The sequence below is a fragment of the Dermacentor silvarum genome, chromosome 1 (genome assembly GCF_013339745.2).
Source record: "Dermacentor silvarum isolate Dsil-2018 chromosome 1, BIME_Dsil_1.4, whole genome shotgun sequence".
NCBI classification, from domain to species: Eukaryota; Metazoa; Arthropoda; class Arachnida; order Ixodida; family Ixodidae; genus Dermacentor; species Dermacentor silvarum.
In genome coordinates, this window is record NC_051154.1 from 410848136 (window position 1) to 410874440 (window position 26305).

The 26305-nt window shown below is 48.7% G+C and overlaps 1 protein-coding gene across 6 annotated transcripts in view; it reads left to right on the forward strand.

Annotated features, from left to right (window-relative positions):
- LOC119437584 (bromodomain-containing protein 3) overlaps nt 1-26305 on the forward strand; it is a 184625-nt gene that overhangs the window by 32804 nt on the left and 125516 nt on the right. For 2 of the 6 annotated variants that reach the window (XM_037704595.2, XM_037704594.2), the window contains 5 exons: nt 9088-9169; nt 12506-12545; nt 15052-15637; nt 16165-16307; nt 18818-19030. In XM_037704595.2, the coding sequence (XP_037560523.1) occupies nt 12507-12545; nt 15052-15637; nt 16165-16307; nt 18818-19030 (981 nt within the window). In that variant the 5' untranslated portion in view covers nt 9088-9169; nt 12506. Of the gene's footprint in view, nt 1-9087; nt 9170-10117; nt 10262-12505; nt 12546-14276; nt 14857-15051; nt 15638-16164; nt 16308-18817; nt 19031-26305 lie in introns of those variants that run through there. The other 4 variants (XM_037704596.2, XM_037704593.2, XM_049660727.1 and 1 more) reach the window with 3 other exon arrangements.

Consider the following 26305-nt stretch of genomic DNA (forward strand, 5'->3'; position numbering starts at 1 on the left):
CAACCGTTGCCCCCACGCCATCGCAAAGATTTCCTGGACGTTGGTTTCGGTTTCGTTCGCGGTTTTCGTTCGCCCTTATTACACTGTACCCTTATTTTGCGGGCACCTTTGTTAAGTTGCGCCGTCCTAAAAACGGCAGTTCTTCCGAAAAACAACAAGAAAACGTAAATCGTACTGGTGTACAAGACGCACCTGTTCGTTCAGTATACGATTTTAACAAATTAGGTAAGGTTTTATGGCGCAAAAGCAACTAAGGCTATGATGCGCCAGCCTTAGTGAACAAATTAGTGAAGTTTCACTCCGTGAACGCGGGTCACGTGCAAGCGTATGGTTGTCATTCCTACATAATTGCGATAGCAATGATAAGGCACACCAGGCGCATTTCTGCAGTCTTGGTCGCCTCGATGTTCCGTATAAAGTACAAAGGCGATAACATCGTCTTCGTGCGCCGGATGCCTTTTGTGCGAGTGAAAGCGTGCGACGGTGAGCCGAATCGCGCACAGAGGAAAGCGGGATGGTATTGCGGGGAGAGCGGGGGTTGGCTCTGGTAGCAACTGCCAAGTTTGTACAACGGCGCGCGCCGTATCTTGAGAGCAACTTCGGGGTCGGTTGATTCGCGGTCGGCCTGCTGCCCCATGCGTTGCTGCTCCGTCCTGGGGAACTCGATAGCGCGCACAGAACCCATAGTAATTAGGTGGCAGAGGAGGTCAACCCAGCGTGCTTTGCGTGGCCATAGCGTCCAATCCGATTTTGACGGCAGTTTTGCCGCGGAAGGAAACCTACACAAGTCGTACCGGCGAAAAATTCAGAAACTGCGACCGGAAAATACGGTATATACATACTAATTTCGCGTCAGCGAAGTTCCACGACGAAGAAATTTTTCACGTGTCCCGTGATTTTCGTTAGCGGTAGTCGACTGTGTGTGTAATATATATAGTCGACTCGTTACAACGGACCCTGATAATCCGAAAAAAAAAAAAAACAAATGTTTTATCCGAAGTCCATAGTATCCGAAACTAGAGGCCACCGCCGAAGCACCAAATAATTGTCAAACAGTAGCTGCATGTTTCGACTACTGCCTGAACGTCGCAACACGTCAGAAAAAACAACGAAAGGGAACCACAAGAAATGCATGTGTACTTTCCACATGTCTGGCGGAAAAAGTTGTGTGCAGTGCACTGCTGGGGCGCGATCGAGGTCGTTCGGAGCGTGCGTTCAATTTCGCCAGCCGCGGCCTAAGTCAACCGTGCTCGGCGAAACTGAACGTGCGATCCAAACGGCGATCTCCGATCGCCCCCCTGCCCTCACCAACGCTGCTAATGTGAATTACCGTATATACTCCCAGAAATCCAATGCAAAGTTGGGTGGTGCGTTTATTATGCAGGGTAAATTTTAGTGTTTTATGACTAAGCGTTCTTTGTGAAACTGCTCCAAATTTGGAATTTACTGCTCCAATACGGAGGGTTTTTTTTCATGTAACCTGCTCCAAAAATTGCTCCAAATCCTATCGCACCACTGCCGTGTGCTTGCGTTTTAGTGCGCGTTAAAGAACCCCAGGTGGTCAAAGTTAATCCGGAGCCCACCACTACGGCCTCATAATCAGAACTGGTTTTGGCACGTAAAACCCCAGAAAGAACAGGACCTATAGTTCTAGCTTGACAGTGACTGCCGTTTAGTCCAAATAATCGGGAGTCCGATGTATCCAAATTTGCCAGAAAACAAGTGACTTTATTCACTGAATCTTCAGCCTGTGGCAACATAAGAGCACCGCGATTTTGTAGCAATGCCTTTTTCCGTGCCACTCCTTGTCTCGCTTCGTCAGATGCAAGAGCTCTGCCTTGTGGGGTCTCACACGTGCTCTTGGGACAAAGGAACGACAACGCAGTAGTAATCAAAAGGGCATTTATTGCACCTTTCATACACTAATACGCGCTAGCCGAATTACTACGCATAGAACATGGGTGCGCGACAAATCAAGGAAGTCCGACTCGCCTCGACCGGATAGCGAGCGAATATGTTCGCCCCATGCTATGACACCATCGCCTAGTCGTTCACGTGTACGGTGCCAAATCGTGCCACGTGTACAGTGCCAAATCGCTCGCGTTCCGACACAATCGTGCTTAGCGGTCTGATTAGCGGCCCGAACCGAGTGCGACAGTGTTGGCCTTTCTAGACGAGCGCGCAACACAGGGTCTATAGCGGCACGCTTCGCATGAACACGGGCCGGCACCGCAGCAACAGCGGGTGAGTCCACGTCCCCGTTAAGCCCGACCCTCATGGAGCGAACTTCCCCGACGATGTTCGCGCGTGAAGAAGTGTAGCGAGACGCGCCGCCGTGTTTTCGCCTCACCGCCCCTCATGCGACGATCCAGCGGCGAACGCCGCCGAGCCGCTATCAATCTGGCCAGCCGTGAAGCAGGATAATACTGTTTTTTAAATGTAACCCACAGTAAGATTTAGCATGTTGCGACACTTAACGTCATAACTTAATGTTTTATAATTTTTCTTGAGTTAATTCTTCTACAACATACGCGGTTCCATTACGCTTTGAATTTCGCATACATAGGGCAACCAAGTAATTCTATGTGTGTGTGCGTCAGGAAAGTGCCAGAGGCAGCGCAATGGAAGCCAGGAGCGCGTTGTATTTTTACTTCCCATGTCCGCCGATCTGCAGCGAAACAGACAAGCAGTACAAGCTATCTACCATAGCCCCCGAAAGCTTCCCATCTCAGAGGCCATATGCCGTCGTCGAGCCTATCTCCCAACTTTACCGACAGGTGGCGCTCGCATCTCAATGAAAATTTCTCTCGCTAGGCTTAGGCGCGTTCGAAACGAGAAGCGATCTCGAAAATTCCTCAAGATTAGCCATAACACTCACTCGTCGAAGCGGCATGAGACTAAGCAAAAGCCGTTTGCGCAGTCAGTTGCTACGAAGTGAACTCTACAAAAACAACGCCAAATTCAGTTCGAAGCGGGCGACCGGGACCGCCGCCATGTTTTACATAAGCTCAATCCCATGATGCAACGGCCGGCAGTGCTGCCTCCTGCTTGGATCGGGCTTGTCGCCGCGCGCTGGACGCTTCCGGCGGCGGGCGAAAATATCTCCCCTCCAAATCGGTGGCGCGTGTCGCGATTTTTGACGCCGACCGAAGAGCGGCCGCCGTCGGACGAAGTTCGCCACTTGGACGCCGTAAATTCGTTCTATGAGGGTCGGGCTTTATAATAAAGTGCATCCAGACGAAGGGCCGAATCCGGATTTGCAGGGCTGGACGGCACGTCACGTGACGTCACATCAGCAATTTGCCTCTTCCGCGAGCCGCGCAGACGGATAAAGGCCCAACCGCATGCACGCGATATTCAAGCGACGCGACAGGCACACCCTGTCGCGCTGTGGTGTCGCGGCGTGGAGCAACCACATGAACGCGACATCGCGAAAAAGAGTAGCGACGGATTTACATTGTTGTGCGAATAAATGTTATCTTGCGCGCGTAAAGAAATCTCAATTTTATCAAAATGTCAATGTTTTTTATCTAGACCTAGCTAAAATATGCTATCATCCCCAGTGAAAATCCGTCCCATGCATCCCCAGTGGAACTCCGTCCCATGCCGCCAGCGTAAGGTGCCGTGGCGCCATCTGTTGAGTAAAACTTAAAACACTTTCTCGGCTCTCGGTGGCGTCTCAGGCCTAACAGCGTCAAAACAAAACAACCGATCTCAATAATAACGACAAGAGAGCGCCGATACTTAGTCTTCAGCTAGCGATGAGGTGAAGCGATGACTGATTGTACTATTTATTTTTTGCTGTCACAGCAGAGAGCAAGTTGCAAGAGCGAATTCAGATCGAAGCGGGCAGACTGATTGCTGCCATGTTGTTGTGCAATCGCTGTCCCCAGCGGATGTCGTCGCGCTGACTTCCGGGCGACAAGCGATATTTTCTGGCTGGCCAGAAACCGGCGACACGACCAGCGACAGCGACGGATAGCCCTCCGCGACAGCAAAACCTGTCGCTCGTCGCCGTCGCTGTCGCTCGAAAATCGCGTGCATGCTGTTGGGCCTTAACGCCAAGCCGTTTTTCACATCCGGATTACGGGGGCTTCTAGGGAGAGGTGAGGGAAACGGCGGCGGCGGAGTGTCGCAAGCATAGGTCGGCAGTGTGGGAGAATAATCACTCACACTCACCCACCATGATTTTTTCCACGCCCCACACTCACTCACGTTCACCCTGACCTCCACTCACACTCGCAACATTCACTCGCACTCACTGGCTCGCACTTGCCTCCACTCACTGGCACTCACTCGCACTCACCCCTTTAGTGAGTGCACTCATGAGTCGCTGTGCCGATCTATACCGCTCACAATTCGTGTATATTCATAACGAAGCTTCCAATTTAGCACCTGTTGCATCGGGAGTGCGCCAAGGCAGTGTTTTGGACCCAGTTTTATTTTTAATATACATAAGAGTTGTCTTCACGATTACATGGTAACAGCGTATAACTTGGATATTTCTCACAAGGCAGCCCGTTTCATCAGCGTCTCCCAGACGGCGACAGTGCTCGACATCGACGGTGACGGGCAGACAAGCGTCCCAAATTGGGAGTGCGCATCCTTTGGGTGTTGCCCCGAGGCAGCGCCTTTCATCGACGTCGCCCCGACGGCGCTACCGCCCGACACCGGCCGAGTTGACCGGATTGAGGCGAGAGGCCAACTTCCAGGAATTACTACCGTGGGAACGACAACGATCTCGGTTTCCTAGATGACTACGCAGTTGCAGCAAATTCGAGGGCGAGGATGCAACAGTAGAGGTGGAGTTCGGTGAAAGATACAACCCCTCTGATTGGCCGCACCAAGTTCAGCAGATTCCCCAGTCGAGTCTCCGAGGGAAGACGGAAGGGATTAAAAGCGGAGACCGGTGGTGCAGGGAGGTGGTGGTTGACGTGACCTGATACGAACTCAGACGTGGAATATGCTCCTGATGGAGTGGGCTTCCGTGCCAGGAACCAGTTTACATAATGTAAATTAAACCATTTTCCTATTTCTTACTACTGGATGTATTCATCGATGGGCTTGGTGAATTCTTGGCCCAAACGCCACCTCGAGCCGCAACAAGCTGTGCAACCGGTGCCTCTGGCGGCGGCTCGGAGGTTTTCAACAAGATCAGAACGGGACACTCGCCTCGCAGCGTTTACGCTGCGAGGCGAGAAGGTGGTAAAGACTTCCGCCACGCTGAAGTCTTTACCGCGGGACACTCGAACGGGATCGCGTTCTGTAAAGACTTCCGACGCTGCTCGACGAGCGTCCCGTTCTGATCACGTCGAAAACATCCGAGCAGCCGCCAGAGGCACCGGCGTTCGGTGCGAATGCGGGCAAAACGCCGACGGCGTCGACAAGTTATCCGCGTTGCTGGTGCTGCTGCATGTCCAAGTTTATACAGCTGATAAAACTACTGTAAAAACTTCCGACGCTCGTGGTTTTGGCACGTAAAACCCCATAATTTAATTTTAAATGAAGACTTCCGACGCTGCTCGACGAGCGTCCCGTTCTGATCACGTCGAAAACATCCGAGCAGCCGCCAGAGGCACCGGCGTTCGGTGCGAATGCGGGCAAAACGCCGACGGCGTCGACAAGTTATCCGCGTTGCTGGTGCTGCTGCATGTCCAAGTTTATACAGCTGATAAAACTACTGTAAAAACTTCCGACGCTCGTGGTTTTGGCACGTAAAACCCCATAATTTAATTTTAAATTAAGACTTCCGACGCTGCTCGACGAGCGTCCCGTTCTGATCACGTCGAAAACATCCGAGCAGCCGCCAGAGGCACCGGCGTTCGGTGCGAATGCGGGCAAAACGCCGACGGCGTCGAGAACAGTTCTCCACGTAGCTGTTGCTGCTGCATGTCCAAGTTTATACAGCTGATCAAACTACTATCCTTACTCCGTATAGATCTCTACTAATTTGCTATCGCAACTGATGCTTCGCCTTTACCCGAATTTTTGACATAACTAGCATTAAGCTAATGCATATCGTACCTTGTTAGTAGAGGAGACGGTAAATGACTTGCAGCATCCTTTGATGAGTGGTTAAGTGTTAAAGCACGTCACGGCCGGCACAGATTTTTTTTTTTTTTTTTTTCCAGTATCGGTTGCACACATGCCACGTGCTTTCCCGAATCGTCGGGAGTGGAAAAAAAAGAGCTAATGCGAAGAATATTATGCCGGTGGTGTGGGTAAAGAGAGCTGCACTGATTTCTAGGCTCGCAGTGAAGAGCTGCTTAGGTCATATTACTGCGACGCACTGCATCCTGCTCGTCTAATCACTCCACGTAGGAATTAAGTACACAAACTTATTTTAGTCGCCAGTGTTGAAATAGAATGGTGGTGACCTTGAAGAATGCTCAAAAGGATGACAGACAGCACTTGATTATATGCTTCAATATACAGGGTGACCCAACTATCATGCACCAATATTTTAAAATATGCAAATGCGACATAGCTGGACAGAACCAAGGTTAGGTAATAACTTTCAAACGTGTGATACTTACTTGAAGCAAGGTACTGCAGTGTGACCTGCAGCACGGTGTAAGAATATTTCGTACACCGTGGTTTCCGCCTATATAGAACGGCGCATAACGGTATCCTCCCTTCGCACCCCATGCGCGACAGCAGTTGCAGGCAGAAACTGCTCTCTGCTTACACGAAGCAGCCTCCGGTATTCGTCCGTAGAGCAGTTTTGGACCTCCAATTCTTTCCTTCCCATCCAGTCTTTCTGCCAACAGCGCCGTTTTCGTGGAAACAAATCAGTCCTCCTCAATCTCTGACAGAACAACAGCCATCGCGGCCAAAAGTCGCTTTTTTGCTAGCCTCCATTTTGTAGGAAGAAACTCTCTATCTCTAACCAGTCTGCTGCTAGCCAGAGCTGCGGTAGAGAGTAATCCGACTCGGTCGCGCTGTCGTCTGCTAGGGCCTCGTCCGCCGTGTATCCGCGCTTGCAGCCGGACGGTTCGTGGCATGTTCGTCCGCTACAAATCCGTATTCGGTCCTTCGTCTGGATGCGCCATTACCGGCACGGTAACTCGCCGCATGCCGTTTGCCATTCGCGGGCCGCCGTTCGACGACGGTTTTCCTCGCGAACGGTGAGATTTCCTTGCCGTAGAGAGGATGAGACCGGGACCCATTTGTGCGGTAGCCTCACCGCCGCCGATCGCTCGACGGTGCCGATATCGTCGCTAGGACTTTTCTGGCTCACTTCAAAGCTAAAACGGACGGCGCTTCGGAATGAATTTCCGACGCTCACAAGCCGCAATATTTTCTTACCGTCGTTATCGCTCTTCGCAATACTTGTACACGAAGAAAACACGCTTATATTAGCGGCGCCGTCGGCTGCGATGCGAGCACAGCCGAGCCGGTCGTCTCCCGTCGGTAGCCGTACGGCAGCTGAGCTCGACAAGTATCGGAGCTCTCGTTCATGTTTAACGTTTGACAGTGGATATCGCTAATTTACGCATCACTTTACCTAAGGAAAATTATTTTGCTTGGAACAGAAGCTGCAGCCGATGTTTTCGTCGCTGGTGGTGCGCAGCTTCGCAGTCGTCGATTGGCCCGTTGATCGTGCTGCGCGTGGTGCGGCGGCCAAACTGCCGTCTACTTTGGACAAGTCTCGCGCGGCAGACGTTCTAGGGCACTGGAGGCCGGTTCGCCGTCGGTATATTTGCCGCTAGCGCGGACGTGCCTTAACCGGAAGTGGGCGGTGTTTTGAGAAGCGCGTTGGCGATGACGTATGTCACGTGACTCGGCGCGGAAGAGAGACCAGCCGACGAGTAGCGAAGGAAAGAGCGAAACGAGCGAGCACCGTTTTTCGATCATAAAACGTGTGTAACTCCGCTATTACGGCACCATTTCAAAAAATTTTCTCGCAGCTACGTGTTCGTTGTAGACTCGTGCACAGCTGCAACACCACAACTAAATTTCGACCTCTGGGTGGTTTAGGGGCCCTTTAAGTTCATGAGCCGGTAAAGGTGTCTCAAATTTCGGTCGTATTCATACATTAAATTTATGAGCCGGTCAAGGTGCCTTGAAGCTCGGTGCTTAGGTCGGTGCTTAGTTGCTGAGCAGAGGCTTTGCGAGGAGACCATAGAAAAGCGGCTGGTGTTGTCTAAAGCACCAGGGGCTCATCAAGGCTGGCCTGGCTGAGAAGAGCATTGATGACATTAGTCTGGCTAAGCTCGCAGCTGTCAATAATTTGTAATTCACCTGAGCAGCTTCACTCAGTTTGAAATGCACTAATCACAGCACACTTCGGGAACAGCTTTGTTGTCTTCATTTAAATTCAAGCGATAATCAAACTTAGGTTTGCCTTTTTTTGTATTTTGAGGCAGAGCAACATTGTTTAGAGCAAGCAAGTACTTTCTGGAATGCGTAAATGTTCGAAATAGTCTAAGATGTGTCCAGCAGTCGGCATCTGTTTGCTCCAAAGTGCTCTGAAATCTGCATTTGGGTGCTCCAAACTGCTCTAAAGTTAAGATCTTGCAATTGCTCCAAGTCTCAGTTTTTGTCAGTGGCGTCACTGAGCACCACTGTTCCAATTCCAAGCAGTGAACATGCTCGCAATCCACAGATGCTACGCCCTTTGTTGAGCATTGCAGCCAAAATAGTTGACACACAAACTGCTTTTGGTGAAATGCACGTTGCATGGCAACATATTCAAGCATCTATGAAAGGGCCTACATCAGTACAGCTGGGCGTTCATCTGCTGCTGTTTAATTTGAAGCTCCCCAAAAAGTTTATTCACAAGTCTTAAGTGCTTGTTTTTTTTAGTAAACAGTGTTTAATTACGCTGAGCTTTCTTGCACATGTAGCTTTGGAATAATGGTACTAAGTACACTGTCAACATGATATGCTTGTGGAAGCTTGCAGTGACATTTTGGCTGTTCTGGTCTGCTGGGGGGTCCAGGCCTCATATCTCCCAGTAGTTGATTCCATTCTGGTTGTGGCAGTTTTTTTCGGGGGGCATTTCTGGCCTCAAGTCTCCCGATGAAAACTGTCCCCCCCCCCTCCCCCTTTCCCCTGCTGATGCCTTGTTTTGTCTTTCTGTAGGTTGTGCTGCACGTCTCCTCCAGATTGCTCCCTCCCCGTAAGGAAGGTGCGCTCATCCCAAGAGGCACTTAGAAAGAGCGCGGTATGGATGGCTTTCTCCATTGGTGTCCACTGCTGCTGCATGCTTTTGTCCAATCCTTGATATCCATTTCAAGTGAGGCAGACTAGACTTTGGCACCTTCCACGACTGCTTCGAATGTTCCAGTGGTGTTTGCAGTGGACAAAGGAAGCATGCAATTGTGGTTTTAAAAGTAAATACCTTAAGCCAGTGGTTCTCCAATAGAGGTCTGCGAAGCCCTACGTGTGTGCTCGCCATGAATTGTGCTCGTGTCAGATTCAAGAGTAGAGTGTGCAGTGCGTCGCGCCTTTCGCAGCGCTACGCACGGTGGCGCTTGCCATAATCAAAGGGGAAGCCACCATCATTACTATTGCTGCGACGACTATGCCTGGCCATATGATGGTAGGCACATGCCGAGAACCCTTCCTTTTGGTAGTGTTAACAATGTTTGTGTTGACTATCTGGGAAGTTACGAGGGTTGAAGGATGGCTTGTGGAAGTCGGCAGCAAGCCGCAATGTGTTTTGTGTGGCTAAGTGCTTGCACAAAGCTCCCTCGTGCCAACCAAGCTTGGCACAAAGCACCAAGCCTATCAAGATAGACAAGGACCTCGACTTCTTGCAAGTGAAGAAACTGGTGTTCCAGAAATGGGATAACCCAACCGAAGTGAGGTCACATCGTTAGCTGGTTTTATAAGAGGCCACCAATTAACCTTGCTTTGTTCGTTGATCAGCAGTGGGACATCTGCTGATTTCCTGCATGCTGCGGTTGTGGCAGCTAGTTAAGAAGTGCAGACCTGTAAAATTATGTTTTGTTAGTTGGCAGTTTTGCTACTTTGGTGTATTATTATGTATCGTCGGTACTGACACCGCATGCTGTTGTCAACATATTTGCAGACTGCTTTATTTCATGCTGCCACATTCGACCCAAGCTCTTTCCTATATTTTACTGTACCACACTTCTTTTTGTTCTAGCTGATGAGCTCTTCAGCGGCAGTAAAAGCAAGCTACATCATTAGCTACCACATAGCCAAACAGATGAAGCCTCACACCATCCGCGAGATTCTGCTCATGCCTTGTATGAAGGAAGTTGTAGGCATCGTAATCAGGAATGAACATGTGAGAAAAAAAAAAGAACCCCTCAAATGACATGGTCGCATGAAGAGTGCGAGAAATGGCGTCTGATGTGCAAAGCCGGATAATTGAAAACTGAAAGCCGTTTATCCTTGTCGTGGATGAGAGCTGCGATGTCTGGCAGCCCACAGCTCATCGTGTTTTTGTGTTTAATTTGGTCATTGCCCAAGTGATGAAATTGAGCAAGGAGCTCAAAACGACAGCAGAAGGCCATGTCAATGAATGGACTTTTTTATTTGGTCGGTGTGACCTGTGCACTGATCGTTGGCAGGTTTGCTAGGCCTTGTGAAGCAAGTTCAGTCGTATGCTTCACATGGAGGCTTTGGCATCAAAGGAACTGAGCCAAGAGCTAGCAAGCATGACGCAGCATGTTGTCAAAATTGTGAACAGCATCAGAGCAAGGACGCAGTCACTTTCTCAAAGTGCGCTGCGAAAAGATGGGTTCAGAACACCGGCCATGTGCTCCTACACACGGAGGTGTGCTGGCCAGGGTTTCTGAGCTCTGGAAGGAAGCGAGCATTTTCCTAGCAGGGGCAGGGAGAGCCCTCACTAAGCTTGCCTCTCTGTGTGACATGTTTGAGCAGCTCAGTTGAATGGGTTGGGAGTAATGTTGCATCGTCTGGTGACAAAGTGAGGGGCTTTTGTAGGAAGGTTGGCTGAGTCAGGTAGGAAGAGGTGATCAGTCGCTGAATGACTTCGCAACAAAAAGAGACAGGGCACACTCGGGGTGCCACCGAACGAGTTACTCCCACAGCTGAAATGTTCCCCTGCTCTACGAAAAGGCTGCAAGTGTTCCCCAACATATGCATGTGAGCGTGCGTTTTGAAGACTTGCTTACTTGAAAAGCGAGTATTGCAACTGGATGAACGTGAGTGCAGACATGCATAAGTGCAACCATGCCATGAATCGACGAGCTACCAAAACCAAAGGGGAACTTTGATGTGTTACTTGTGCATGCCACTAAATAGTGTCAATTTCATATTTGTGAATACTCTCATAATTTGCTGCAGTATCGTACACAATGTGTTGCTTGTGCAATCAGTAGCTGTGTTTACATGAATGCAACAGAAGTGTATCATGTCAATGTTCACACTTATCATGTCTCATGTAAACGAGGTAATTTGCTAAGAAGGCATATTGCATAAAATGTTCCAAACAGGAGTACGAGATTGAAAATGTACATTTCAGCAGCGCGTGCAAAAAGAAGCGTATCATACGACCAATTATGGGAAAGCATTCGCTGCAGGTGGATGCTGCCAGCCATTAAAACAAAAATCGCTCAGGGTGGAGCAGGCCACACGCAATTTACTTGGACTCGTAGGTACATTCTGCACATCTAAGCAGTGCCTTCCTTATTGATAATAAATCAGATGAATGTCATTGAGTTATTTGCGTTAATGTCGCCAGGTGGCAGGTCTCCTTTGATGAGGTAGAAGCCGAGATGGCCGTGCTCAGCAACCACTGGGCATGGCAAGCGTTGCAGACATGCTGGGAAATATTAATATCCCAATTTAGTTTGGTACCTTTGTGCAAAATAATCGCAAATGGTGTACCCAAAGAAATAAAAAAAAAAGCCCTAATGGACTAGGTGCAGGCACTTGCGGCTCTGCAGGTGCAATGCTACAGCAAAAGCAGTCTTACCTCAAGTGAAAGCGGTAACTTTCAAATATGATGATTGGTGCCATTAGCTAGCTGTACGAAAAAAATTTGCATTCATGTAAATGGGTATAGGCGATACAGTGAAAAACAATACGCTTCTTCTGTATCCATGTAAACACAGTAATTAGAATCTACAAACAGTGTCTGTTTCACATTGCAAATACTTGTATACTTTGTTGCAACATTGTACACGAGCTACCCACCTCCCTGCCTTCCTGTTCGGGGTCCCCCACTGCTTGGGTCAGCCCACAAGGGTTCTTGACACACCCATGGTTGAGAACCACTGCCTTAAGCTAGTGCGAACATTTAAAATTGTCCCACTTTGCATAAATTCTTGTGCTGAACTCTGCTAATGCCAGGTCATAAGTGACCAAGCGTTAGCAGGAAGGAGCCTCCTGGGGCGGAATGAGTCTGCATCTGTTGCAGGCACGGTAGAGGAGAAGCATTGGTTGCCCTCAGTGGGGTCAAGTTAGTGTGCCGAGCACAGGACAATTGAGCAAGCTGTATAGAGATTGTGGCGCCACCTTGAAGATGATTGGCACAACACTAAGACTTGTGTTGTCTTTTCAGCATGGGAGGTACCCAGGACAGCAGTAGCCATAACGAAATGGTGAGTCTCTCTTGCATTCACAAATTTTGTTTGTGTAGTTTTATGCTATCTTAAACCATAGTGGCTCACAACAACGGTTATGTGTGTTGCTGCTCCTGTAGCATACTTTTGATGCAGTTTGCGTACAACAAAGACCAGGGAGTGTCGTGATACTCAGTCCCAGTCCTTTATTTTTTGTGCACCTTGGAAGCCCACTTGTATCTTTTAGTCGTAAAAGAACTCGAATATAGCACGAACCTGAGTATGAGGACCACAGAAAGGATTTGCAGTGTTTTATGAAATAAGAACCATAAAATGGGTAAATCAGTACCTGCTGGCATTAGTTGCGTATTGCAATGCTTTGAATGAATGAAAGCACAAGAATGTGTGTATTCCAAACCGCAAGTACAGCTGCCAGCCGATAATTGACTATACGGGGACTACCGGAAGGCCCGAATTATCGGGAGTGCGAAATGTTGGAGGTATCTACTTTTGTGGATATCTCCAACTAGAGCAAGACGCAACAGTGTCTACGATCAATGCCATTCTTGCACAATGCCAAGTACGTTTTGTTTGCATGGCTAGCGAAAGACGCATCGGTGTCTACGATCGACGGCATTCTTGGTACAATGTCAAGCATGCTTTCTTTCGCATGGCTAGCAAGAAGACGCATCTATGAGCAATGCGATTCTTGGCACTGTGCCAAGCATGCTGCCACCCGTGTCCTGTGCTAGTCACGCTAAATATTGCGGAGTACCTTGGAAAGCCATTTTTCCAAAAACAGCCGAAGTTTCTCAACGTGTTGCTACATGGACCTACGTTTTTTTTTACCTAAATATTCCGTGGCAGCGAATTTTCTTGCGATGCATGCCTTTTCGCGCTGCTTGGGTCAGCACCTCCTCTTATTTTCTCAATGCCAGCGCTTGCTGCCCAATAGGAGCCGTTAGTGGCACGACTGCTTGCGTCATGCGTGCATCTGAGCGTGCGCCGCTGCCGTTTCAGAGTAGATGCGGTAGACGCTTCACGCGTCTGTCAGGATTACTTCCTTCGAATTTCGTGAGGCGCCACCCGGATGGTACACTCCCCCACGACCGTAAAGGAGGTGCGGAGGCTAGCTGATGGGAGAGAGTAAGAGAGGACAATAGGAGAGGGTGGTGAACGGTTGGGTCTGCTGCATCTGGCTGGCTTTGCAAAAATAGAGGAGGCACTGCTTGGGTGGTCAGAGCAACGCTCCGTCCGCTCCACGGGTTCCGAAAAATAGATAGGGGTGGAACTCTCACGAAAATTTGCACAAATCGCATATGTAGCCTTTATAACTTAGTGGATTGGCCTGTCCATTGGTTTGGGTGTGGTCGTAGACTACTAGACAGACTAGGTTTAACCATTTTTATTTTTGAGGCTCCAGCGACACGGCTGACGACATCGCTATTTTTGCTGGACTCGGTGGCCAAATCAGTGGATGGTTGTGCAGTCTGAATTATCGCGTTACGTGCTGGTTCGCTGGTGGGGATCGACACGGACAATGTTGCCCCTGCATATAGCATGCAATCTCCTGCACCTCAGACAAGGCGGTTCGGTCGCTAATGGCATTGCTTGGAAATGGAGGAACGATGTTATGGGCCAAATGGTTTAGCACCCGCTTCAATCTTGGGCAATAGGTGGCAGCTGCATTGTACCGCATGCACGCAACAATGGTAATAAGCTGATGGCATTGCTTGGCAATGGAAGAACGATGTTGTGGGCGAAATGGTTTAGCACCCGCTTCAATCTTGGGCAATAGGTGGCAGCTGCATTGTACCGCGTGCACGCAACAATGGTAATAAGCTCGAAAACCTTGGTATCATAGGCCAGGTGTGATAGATTCCAGCCAATGGTGCTCTATGTATGCATGACGTTTAATAAAGCGACGCACCCTATGAGTGTGGTAAGTTCCATATAATTAGTGCTACAAGTCATGCATTCTGCCAAAGGGGGTATTCTGGCCTGCATGTTTCGTTACACATTGCTGTCCAATGTGGTAACTACAAGGTTTCTGCTATCCATTAAGTGATTGTATGGTACGTTGATTTCAGACCCCTGATAAGCACAGGCAGTGTTCTAAATGGGTAAGAACTAGCAGAGAATGTGTGTTTCTTTCGGGAATGCCTTTTTTGTGTTTAACATTGAATGGGTGTATGCGCATATATTCTGGGCGCTTTCAGACCCCTGAAAAACGAAAGCGATTTCAAAGATGGGTAAGCATTTGATGGTTCTTATTCTAGACGTGTGGCAGAACTCTATATGCATGCAAGTGTTCCAATCCTTTTTTCAGACACCTGAAAAACGAAGATCGGTAAGTAGAGTTGAGACCGTAGAGTCTAAATAAACGTTGCAGTCGTTAGCATGGGAAGAGGGATGGTTAGTACGTGTGGCTTTGTTTAGTACTACGCTTCATTTGCCTCTGTTGGCCTAAATGCAGAAAGCCAATTGTGCCACATCAGGCATGTGCTACACACGAGGAATGTAACGCTCCCTGTGTGCAATGCAGAGTGGGACCGAGCCAAACTGCAACAGTAGCAGCAGCAGCGGTGCTGCAGCCCGGGAGGAGCCCATTGTGGAGCCTGTGAACGGAGTGGTGCAGCCACCGTATGTGCCGCCGCCCTCGCGGCGCCAGCGCACCACCAACCAGCTGCAGCACCTGCTCAAAGTGGTGATGAAGGCTCTGTGGAAGCACCAGTTTGCCTGGCCCTTCCAGCAGCCCGTGGACACTGTGAAGCTGAACCTGCCAGACTACCACCGCATCATCCGCCACCCGATGGACCTTGGCACCATCAAGAAGCGCCTGGAGCACTGCTACTACTCCTCGGCGCAGGAGTGCATCGAGGATTTCAAGACGATGTTCACCAACTGCTACGTGTACAACAAGCCCGGCGAGGATGTGGTGCTCATGGCCCAGGCCCTGGAGAAGCTGTTCCTCACTAAGATCACCGAGATGCCCAAGGAGGAGACTGACCTGCCCTTGCCCCCACCCCGGGCGGGCCAGGGCAAGGGCAAGAAGGGCAAGGCTGGTAGCAGCAGTGGTGGTGCCAAGGTCGCCGCCTCCACATCCAGGGCTGCTGCTGCTGCCGCCAAGGGTGCGTTGTGGTGCTGGGGGTTGAGGGGCACTTGTTATTTCCCGGTGTGGCCCTTTCTGCCTCACTGGGTAGGCTCAAGTGCAACACTACTCAAGGGCTTGGTTATGTGTGTGTCCTCCATGGTGGAGGCCACCCAATAAGCATGGCCCACATAAGGCCGTCTCTCATTTTGGCCCTTGTCGCTACTGTAGACGGGGCAAAGTAGGGCTTCTCCATCAGACGGTGGTCGGCTAAATTCCATTGCAAGCGGGGATGGAGCTGTTCTGAGCGATAAACATTTGTAACGCAAGACCTGAGATGCTGTCGCTGTTTTACGTTAAGCATGTGCGTACACTCAATCGTGCTGGCTCACCATTGTTCCATTGACTAGTCCGGCCATGACTGGATTGACTAGGCAATGTGTGATGACCAGGCCTTGTTTCGGTAGTACTTTTGCATGGTATTTTCAAGAGGGTTTCTTTTGCCCCATTGTGTTGGGATGGATGCAAGGCAACCTTGAGATGTGCACATCACGATGCTTCTTGTAGGGCCCAGCCCAGCAGTGCAGAATGCGGCAAGTCCTGCGACCAACTCCCACTCGCCTGCCGAGAGTGTGCCCGGCAGCACTAACACACCCACCGCACTGAGTGCAACCTCCCCGACCCTGCGGTCGAGCACCTATGCACAGCAGGTGAGTTTCAAGGGTGGCTTCCTGCTTTTGCTTGAGCCATCTAAAGAACTGCTGCTGCATCTGTGCATCTCACAACAGGGCCATCTTTTTTTTTTGCCAATGTTGTCACCCAAAAGTAGGGCCTGTGTGAGAATACCGAATAGAATCTAGAAGGAACAAGCTATTGAAGAGGCGCTGTGCATGCTCGGGAGTGTAAGGCTAACGAGAATGGCTACCTGAGGATCGTCTGCTCTTAATACCAAGGAAATGATTGAGCTTCTTCCCCTTTCAAGTCCACCATGGCAATCGTGTATTGCATTCCTTTAGAAAGTTATTCCATGGCTGTTTGACAACTGATTAAGGTCAATCTGCATGCACTGAGCATCTCGTGACTGTGAAGGGTAGCAGGAAAAAGATGGAAGACTCGGAACAGTCAGTGCTCTCTTGCTTGAAAGATCGGTACCAACTTGCCCATTTTTTACTGTTCTCTTTAGTGTAGCCATTGTTGGTGCAGGGCAGGTCGACCACAGCCGATTCCGACGGTAAATATTGGGTGCCTTTTCACTGTCGGTGTCGTTTCCGACCTGTCGAAGGTTCCACTGGCCATCCCGCCAAATGTGTCTTAGTCCTGTGACATTTTTGGACCCACTGTATGAATCTAGAGCTAGTCTGTTGACAGGTTTCTCAAAGCTACGAGATGTGTGTCCACAACCTTCGTCCGGAATGATCATACAGCAAAGATGGCGGCTATGAAACAATGCTGTGCCATCGTGGTGCATTATCTTGTCACCATAGTTTCATGCAAAAATTACTGCAACTGTTCAATGATATTCAAGTATGTTTGCTATCTTTGGCCTAAATTTCAAAGTGCTTTTTTGTAAGTGCAGAAGGCTCGGTAGCGTTTTCACCAGCAGCGGTTAGTCCCTAAAGCACATAGATATTTTGTGAGCAGAATTTGTTGATGTGAGCAGCCTCTAAAAAAGTCCCTCCCCCAGCAACACTGAGAAGTGAGTGGTGCCGATAGCCTGCCTCGCAAAAGCCATCCATCGTTCTGCTTTCACAGGAGTGAGTGCAACTGTGGGTAACCACCTATATTTCGACCTTTTCAACCAATTTTGAAAACAAAAAGCTGTTACAATTAGGTTGCGTTGTCATACAGACCTTTCTTATATTTGTACAGCATTTTCCCCAAAGCACGCCTACATTATGGCTGGCTGGCCCCCGGTGTCATTATTCTGTCGATAGACGAGCCAAGGCGGCTCATTGAAGGCAGCACCACTTTTCTACTCGCTACAAACAAAGGCTTGTCTGCACATTGTAAGTTCGAAAAACGCTTGTATAGTAAAACCTCCTTAGTTCAGATCTCGCAGGAGTAAAATGTTAAATTATTGAGGTTATCAGAAAAACAATAAACAAATGCTTACTACATCAACATGCTTCTATTTGCTCAATGGCGCTGTGCATGCTCGGGAGTGTAAGGCTAATGAGAATGGCTACCTGGGGATTGCCATCATTCTCTTACAATTTCTGCTGATGAGTATGGCGATGTGGACTCTGCCACTTTGTTTCAGCTGGACGCTAGCGCCGTTCTTGCTCTTAGCGTAGCGCTCTGCGCTCGCTGAGCTCCGAGAGTTGTCCGAATTAATGAGTTTCATTGCGTTAAATAATACATGCGCCTGCCAGGGCTAGTCCGAACTATCAAATTTTCCTAATCGACAGTGGTCAAATTAACGAGGTTTTACTGTACTAAAGATGCAATCACAGAAATGTTTGCTTTATTATGCAGCAACAGGAAAATTCATTGTAGCTTACATTGAGGATAGGGTACTCCTATATACGGTACTGCTGGATGGGGACGAAACATGCAAAAGAGAATATTTAAATATAAACAACAGCGTGCATATCCAAATGGTGAATGCACACAGGCATGGACACCTTTTGCTTTGCACGCTGATCAACTATCACCAAGGTGCACCTACACCACCGAATGCAGGTGCAGGAAGTACAGCTAGCAAACAACACTTTAGAGATGACGGGTGATAATTGAATGGCGATGGTTCTTTGGTTAGAATTTGACAGACTCTTGGCTCTTGCTAGCCTTGCTTTCTTTTTTTTTCGCTTCTTGGTGTTGTAGCTTAGTCGTATTTGCGTAAGCAACTGTTATCGATAGAAAAGTTCTTTCCTTGATGCAGGTTTCTCTGGAAGGTCGTTTGGTTTCTGTAAACGGCTCCGATCCAACAGAGTGCTTTTAGGCTAATCATGTCTCATTGTAGTCTGTTACACGCCGTTGTGAGAGTGTCTGCATCGCTGGCTGATATTTCAATAGTGCTAATGATGGCTCAGAAATTTGGCGAATAGGTTTGACTGGATGCAAAAGTATCTTCGTTCGAGAGCAGACGATGCTCCACGGTAGAGGAGCAGGTGTGTTTCCATGCTTTGTGTGCGTGGGGGGGATGGTTCTAGTAGTGCTTGGTGGTGGATGCTGCTTGTGTGTGTGCTTGTCTTTGCGAGGGTGTGTGTGGGGGATGCAGGCGGCAGCTGCGCTGGCGTCTGCGGCTGTGCCTTCTTCTGTGCTGGGGGGTGGTGGCGGCGTGAGCCCCGCTGCTGCTGCCCCCCCTGAGCTCCCTGCCTCCTCGGCCATGAGCAGCGCCCCAGCGCCCCCTCCTCCGCTCGTGCAGATGCCGGCCTCCAAGGTGAGCCCACCCATTGCTCGGGACGACGGCCGCTGGCCCCAGAGGCGACAGGTGTGTGTGCGTGTGTTTATGTTGGAGGTGTAACATCTTGCCATGCTCGATTTTTGTTAGTTGCAATTATATATGTAGGATGGCATGGGGAAATTGTTTTCTAAATGAAATGTTCAAGTGGCACAGCAAATGAAAGTGTACAAGTGGCAGCTAAATTGTCAACCTAGCAACTTGCTTCAGGATATTTAAGTACTAGGGCTATCCCTGAGAGGGTTTATTGGCCCTTGTCCGAAGTTCACGTAGTACGGTGAAGCTTGCGGTTGAAAGAATGGCCTTGAGTGTATGAGGGGATTGCACCATGAAAATCGTATAAGTCAAACCTCGTTAATGCGTAGTTGACTGGGAACAATGTTTAGGTACGCACTAAACAATGTACGAATTAACCGCCAATGCCAGTTTAGCGGCTACTTACCGGCTGGAAAAGAACTACGTCGCCATGCTTTCAAACACACGCACTCAGACAGGCTTTATTTGCGGGTAGGCAGCAAAAAATCCGTAATCTTCACTTGCCGCCGTGGTGGCCTTGCCGCGACTGCTATGTTAATAGCCGTGACTATTAATAACATATTTTGTAATTTGTGGTCTGTGCAATTTCACCCCTGCCTTGATTTTAGCCACCAATCAGATAAACTCCTTTTGGTTATATCTACCCGCTTAAAGTCTATTTTGCCTCCACTGTCCCTAAACCTCAATGCTTTGAAAAAATCAGCTGCGTTGCTTTGCACTGTAGGGTTAAGCCCATTACAGAAAAGTATGAGGTGTTCAGCCGTTTCCTCTTCCTCTCCACATGCACTGCACAGCGTGTCTATACCGTGGTACATTTTAGTCCGCAATACTCCCGTCCTGGCTTCAAACAACAAAGAGCTTCCCCTAGAATTATCATAGATATTTTCTTTGGCAATTTCGTGCTTGAAAGTTCTGTATGTTACCAGTGCTGATTTCGTCTGCATCCCTGTTTTCCACAGACCCCTCTCTGTTTCCTTAACCTTTTTCTTAACGGCTGTTTCCTGGTTTGCACCCCTCCTGCAGTCCAAATATTTGATTGACAGTTTTCTGGTCACTGGCTTCCTCCATTTTGTATCAACATTCCTCATGTACAAATAACTGAAAACTCTCCTTGCCCACCGCTTTTCTGCCATTTCTCTCAATCGCTCCTCAAATTCTATCTTGCTACTGGCTTCCCTGCCCTCGAATGACGTCCATCCCATATGTCACCCTGTACCCCCTGATTTGGTGTATTTCCGTGTGCTCCCAGAGCCAGTCTACCTACCCCTAGCTGCTTAACTTCCAACCTTGCTCGAACCTCTGGTCTCATGCACAGTACCGCATTGCCGAAAGTCAAACTAGGGACCATCACCCCTTTCCAAATCCCTCTCACCACTTCGTACCTATTGTAATTCCACAGTGCCCTATTTTTCATCACAGCTGCATTTCTGCTACCTTTAGCCGTTACATATTTTTCATGTTCCGAAGGTACTCAGCCTCATTGTTTATCCGTGCACACTCCAGCACCTCCAGCGTAACCTCCTGTATCCTATGCTCGCTGCCCTGATTATCATTAAAAGTCATGACTGCCGATTTTTCTTTACTAAACTTCAAACCTAAGCTATCTCCCTCTTTACCACAGATGTCCATTAATCTCTGCAAGTATTCCTTGCTGTCAGCCATAAGTACAATGTCATCCGCGTACATCGGTCTGGTAATGACTGTTTAATCCATTCTCCCTGCTTGAAATAGGAAAGGTTGAAGCCAAGTCCGCTCCTCTCTAATTTTTTCTCTAATCCTTGTAAATACAGCATGAACAACAGAGGTGACAGAGGGCACCCCTGCCTAAGCCCCTGCTGTATCTCTATAGGCCCAGATACCTTGTTTTCCCATTTTATAAGCACCCTGTTACTTTTATAGATATCTTTTAAAAGATTTCTTACTCCATCTTCCACCTCTAGAGTGCCCAGTATGTCCCACAAATCCTTTTGGATTACACTGTCATAGGCTCCCTTGATATCCAGAAATGCAAGCCATAGGGGCCTGTGTTCCTTTTCTGCTATTTCAATACACTGTGTCAATGAGAACAGATTATCTTCTAACCTTCTTTGTTTTCGGAACCCATTTTGTAGTTCCCCCAGCACCTCCTCGCTCTCCACCCATGCCTGCAGTCTGTCCTTTATAATCTGCATCACCACCCTGTAAACCACTGACGTCACTGTTATGGGACGGTAGTCGTTTATGTCGGCTTTGTCCCCCTTTCCCTTATATATCATGCTCATCCTGCTCAGTCTCCAGCCGTCAGGGGCTTTACCGTCCATTATCATTTTGCTCACTGCCTCTCTTAATGCTTTCTTAGATTTTGGGCCCAATGTCTTTATCAACATAATTGGGATGCCATCAGGACCTGTCGACGTGCTACTAGGAACCCTCTTCTCTGCCCTTTCCCACTCGCTTTGTGCCAGTGGAGCCACTGCACTGACTAGTCCATCCTCACCTGATTGAGCACATGCTATGTTTCGTTCTTTAAATTTTTCTGTCATCATTGTTCTTATATGTTCCATTGCCTCATCTCCCTCTAGCCGAACACCTTGAGCTGTAACTATAAACCTCTGCTCTAGGCTAGTCTTATTACTCAAGGAGTTGAGATGTTTCCAAAATTTCTTCGCTGCTTTTCTATCCTTTTTGTTTGCTTCTGACAACCATTGGCTCCCCTTTCTTCTGATCTTCTCATTGATCCAATGGGATGCTTCCCTTCTAAAGTTTAAAAAGTTATTCCATTTTCTGCCTACATCAGCTTCTGGTTCACCCCTCTGCTTTGAATATCTGTGTTCCCTGGATGCTTCCTGATGTTTCTCTATGGCCTTCTTAAGGGGACAGACTCATTTTAGGCACTTTTTCTTTATTTATCCATCAATTTTAATGCAACTGCACTGGCTTGTATAGTTTTTTCTTCTGATTTCACATATGTAATTACTTTTCCAGTAAGTTATTTTGTTCCTGAGATAACTGAAGCTCATCTTCCATTGTTTAAGGACACAATAGGAAAAAAAAGTGTTTAATTAAAAATTATATTTAAGCTATGGCTGAATAGACTAATGACTGAAGATTGATATAATGCAAGCACTTTTTTTATTTGGCCATTCTTAGCTATTTATAGCACAACAAATTTTACACTTTGAAAAGCACCTGCCATGCAGTTATAATTTTAACAATTAAGTATGAAGGCTTGTGCTCAAAAATCTGCTTGCATACTTGCATTGTGGATGCATTTAGGTTTCCATTGCAAAAAGAATTATTGTTGTACCTGCCCTAGGTGCCGAGATATGTAGGCCTCAAAATTGAAAAGAGTCATAAATTTACATTTTGAGAAAAGTGCAAAAAACAAATAGCACACAGTTTATTTAAAAAATAACAAGTAGAATGTGGATATTTTTCAATGCAGGTGCTAAAAGCCACCAGGGATATAGTCTGACTGCTGCTTAGCGTTGTAGTGGCGCTTCTTTAGTGCCTGCTGGACACGCTCGGTGCTTGCATGCTTGCGTGTAGACTCAGCCGCTCGGTGCCTGTCTTTCTCGTTCATCCGTCTGGTGCTTAGGAGGCTGGGGTTCAGACTCAGCTCCTCCAAGATGCCCGACGAGGTTCTCAAATTGCCACAGTTGAACTTTATCACTGCCTCGGCAACTGCAGCTTCAACCGTAAACAGTGAAGCATGGCGTTCCTTGGGTGCCAGTGCCCAGATAAGGGAATGAAGGCTTTTGTTATTGTTTTGGGTTTTACCCCGTTGGCACCTTTCTAAAAGCTTTCTTTCCGACAGGCGCTCATAAATCGGTAGCAGAGCTTTAGACACATGGGGTGGCAAATTATAATGGTGCCTCGGAGCGGGTTCCCCCTTTGCTGCTGCTGCATTTTGGCGGCACCAAGAATCTGGGCCTGCCGGGCGTAGGCTGTGATTTGACACATTGTCATTTGAAGTTACATGGTGATATGTCGCCATTACAGCCCTTTGCATGGCCTCAACATCTCCCTTGTGAGATTTGAGGGCCCAGCCATAATACGAGCTCAACTTAGTTATGGGGTCGCCAGTAAGCCTTCCCCTTCCTCCGAGGGTTTCAGAGCCGCTTCCCTTGTGCCTTGCAATCAAATTGCGTAAGGCAGTGCCCATGCGCTTCTGTACATGGTTCACACAATCCTCTTTTTGGATTTTGATGAAGCCATATACATCTGCTTCTTGCAAAGCATGGAAAAGCGCGGCTGTCACCATCTGAAAGAATGGTCGTGTATCTGAGGCCGTTTTTTCTCAGAGACCTGTTAAAAAGGAGAACAGCTGTTCCACCTCCATTTTGCCAGCTTTCTTTGCAGTGTTTTTCTGGCACATGTGGCTTTCCCACCAAGTCTGATATGCTGGATCGTTTTCCTTCGGCCCTCGTTCGCACCCGGCACAGAAGTTGCTCAACACAACATAGTCGAGCACTAGCCCAGTGAAGAGTTCAATCACCGCGCCCACACCTATGTGAGACGAGTGCCCGCGTGTCATCCACGAGCCGTCAAATGAAACGGCAATGTTGTTGGCGTTGTGAATGCCCAGTTCTTTATAAAGTTGCCGAACTGACGTCGCGCACTCGCTGGTGACTTTTTCGGCTGCGCGAGTTGCTGCAGGAGTCAACTTTTGTTTGACATATCCCTGCCACGTTTTTTTATGGAGACCGCGATGGGAAATGTTGATAGTCGAAAAAATGTCATTCATTGCTACTTGACGATTGCCAGTAGACTGCATCGCTCGAGCGGCGAGGATGTTCACGGCGAACGGATTTACTTTCTGATCGCTGTCCACCCGCGGAGAACTTCATCCTTCCGCGATGTCCCCACAGTTTACACAGCTGACGCATACTTTCACGGCAAGGCCATACTCTCTCTCTCGCGTTTGTACAAGCTGACGTTGCCGCCGCCGCAAAATTTGCATTTTAGAACGCCGAGCAGTCCACTCAAACACTGAATATCGGCAATGAAGAAACTCTCCTTGTCGCTCTGTTGAGTCGGAGCAGCGCTGGCCGATGCGTTGTTGCTGTCATAAAAAAAATCTAATTTTCTTTTCGTCGCGGCGGTTGAAACAAGTTCCCGCAGTTTTGTATCGGCTTTTGTCTGCCTTGCCTGCAGATCTGACGGCGTCAGCATCAAAGTATCGCGGCGCACGCGGCCGCTGTTTGTCGTAACTCCGCAGGCCGGCTGGCCAGCGAGGCCTAATTCTCCGTCAGCGGCCTCGGGCGACTCGGCGAATCGCTCTTTGTCGGCGGCTGGGGTGGGTGACACGGAGCCCCGATCTTCATCTGCGCGTTCGCTGATCGACGCGGCAGCGGCTTCTTTCCTTCGTTGCAGACGCGGCTGTTATCTGTCGGAGCATCGCAGACGCCCGATAAGCTTACATCGGCGGCGGCGGTGGCTGGCGACCCATCACGTTCTTCGTCGACCCTTCGTCGTTATATGGCCAAGGAGATGGCCATATAAAAAATCGACTTTTTCACCATTTTCCGGTCCCAAAGACCCGTCTCCCCCCTTAACCTCCTCATCCCACCAGCTCTTGGGCTTAGGTCTTCTGTTCCCTTTTGTCCTGACTCGTACCTTAGTAAGCTCTAGCTCATATAGTCCTGTTAAATTTTCATATGTCCATTCTGTTTTTGTATCCTTTGAAATTACTTCCTCAATTTGTTAGGTTGCTATTTCAAGCTGCTTTTCTGAGTAAAATATCCCACCTGGTTGTTCATCTTGCCTCCTACCTACATTCATTTCTCTTCCAAAACTCGCCTTAATACGTTTGTGATCACTACCTAGACTTCTGGAGCCATATTCATCTATGCTCATTACATTTAGCCTATCATGCATCCTATGTGACATTAGTTCATAATCTATCGTCGACTGCAGGCTCCCTACCTCCCATGTTATGTGCCCTTCACACTTCTCAGTACTGTTGCATACAACTAAGTCATGCCTTTCACACATATCCAGCATCATGTTGCCTATTGAGTCTGTGTACCCGTCCATGTCTTATCTGTGTGCGTTCATGTCTCCTAGTACAATAATCACGCACCCTCCTCCTAGCTCATTAATGTCACTTGATATGCATTCCAGCATTTTTTTGTTTTCCTCTTTGGCATTTGCTCCTGTCCACAGGTATACAAAGCCAAGGAGTGTCTGCTCTCCTGCAACTTTCCCTTTTAGCCATAAATGCTCCTTGCATTCCTGTTTGACCCTTTGCCAATTCATACTTTTATGAATGAATGCCCAAATTCCACCCCCTTTTCTGCTGCCCTCTGTTCTATTGCAATATTCCCATGCATAGTCAGGATTACAGGGTGGTTGCTCTATGTCCCTAAGATGTGTCTCCACAAACCCGTATACAGTGAAAGCTCGATGATACGAATCTCACGGGGTCACAAAAAATATTTGTATTAGCCGAAATTCGTATCATGGAAACAATTAAAACTACAGTCGAATCTCGATAACTCGAACTCGAAGGGGCCCGAAAATTTCTTCGAATTAAAAGGACGTATTTTTGAAGTATTTGTGCACCATAGCACGATGCACGAACGGTGCGAGTCGTGAAATATCGCGGCGAGCAAGCGCATAGCAAGCGCGGGCCACGAAATTGCCCAGGCCGGCTAACGGTCGCTTCCCGATAACGGCAGAAAACGAAGCTTCAGGGAGCGGGCGGCGCCGGCACACGGGTGCGCGTGGAGACCATCGAAGGTGAGGGAGGAGGGCGGCAGGGAAGCGGATTTGGCCGCGTCAACTCCGCCGCTTCTGTGGCTCCTCCCCTCGCCCTCCCTCCCTCTCAACTCCCTCGTAGCTTTCTCACCTTCGACTCCGTGCGCACATATCTCCGTGCGTGCCCGCCGCCGTGCTGGCGCCAGCTTATTTTAGCCGCTCCCTGAAGTTAGTTTTCTGCCGTTATCGGGAAGCGAGCGTGTGCGGGCGTGGGCAGTTTCGTTGGCCCGACTGCGCCTCCGCCGCTGCTTCCCTCTGCGCTGCTGCCGCAGCGTGCAAGGTCAACATGCGACTAGAAAATAGAGAAAGCATAGAGGAGAAGGGTTCACTGCCATTTTATTCGCGTGGCTGAGATGTCGGCACTAGTGTGTACTAGAATACGGTTGTCTAGAACACACTAGTCTGCACGTACACGCTTGTTCCGGCGCGATGCAGAAACGGCGACCTTGCAATTTGAGAGAGGGTGAAATTTCCGCCGCGGGTTCTTTTTTTTTCACCGTTCCTTCGCGCGCGGCATTGAGGGTTCTC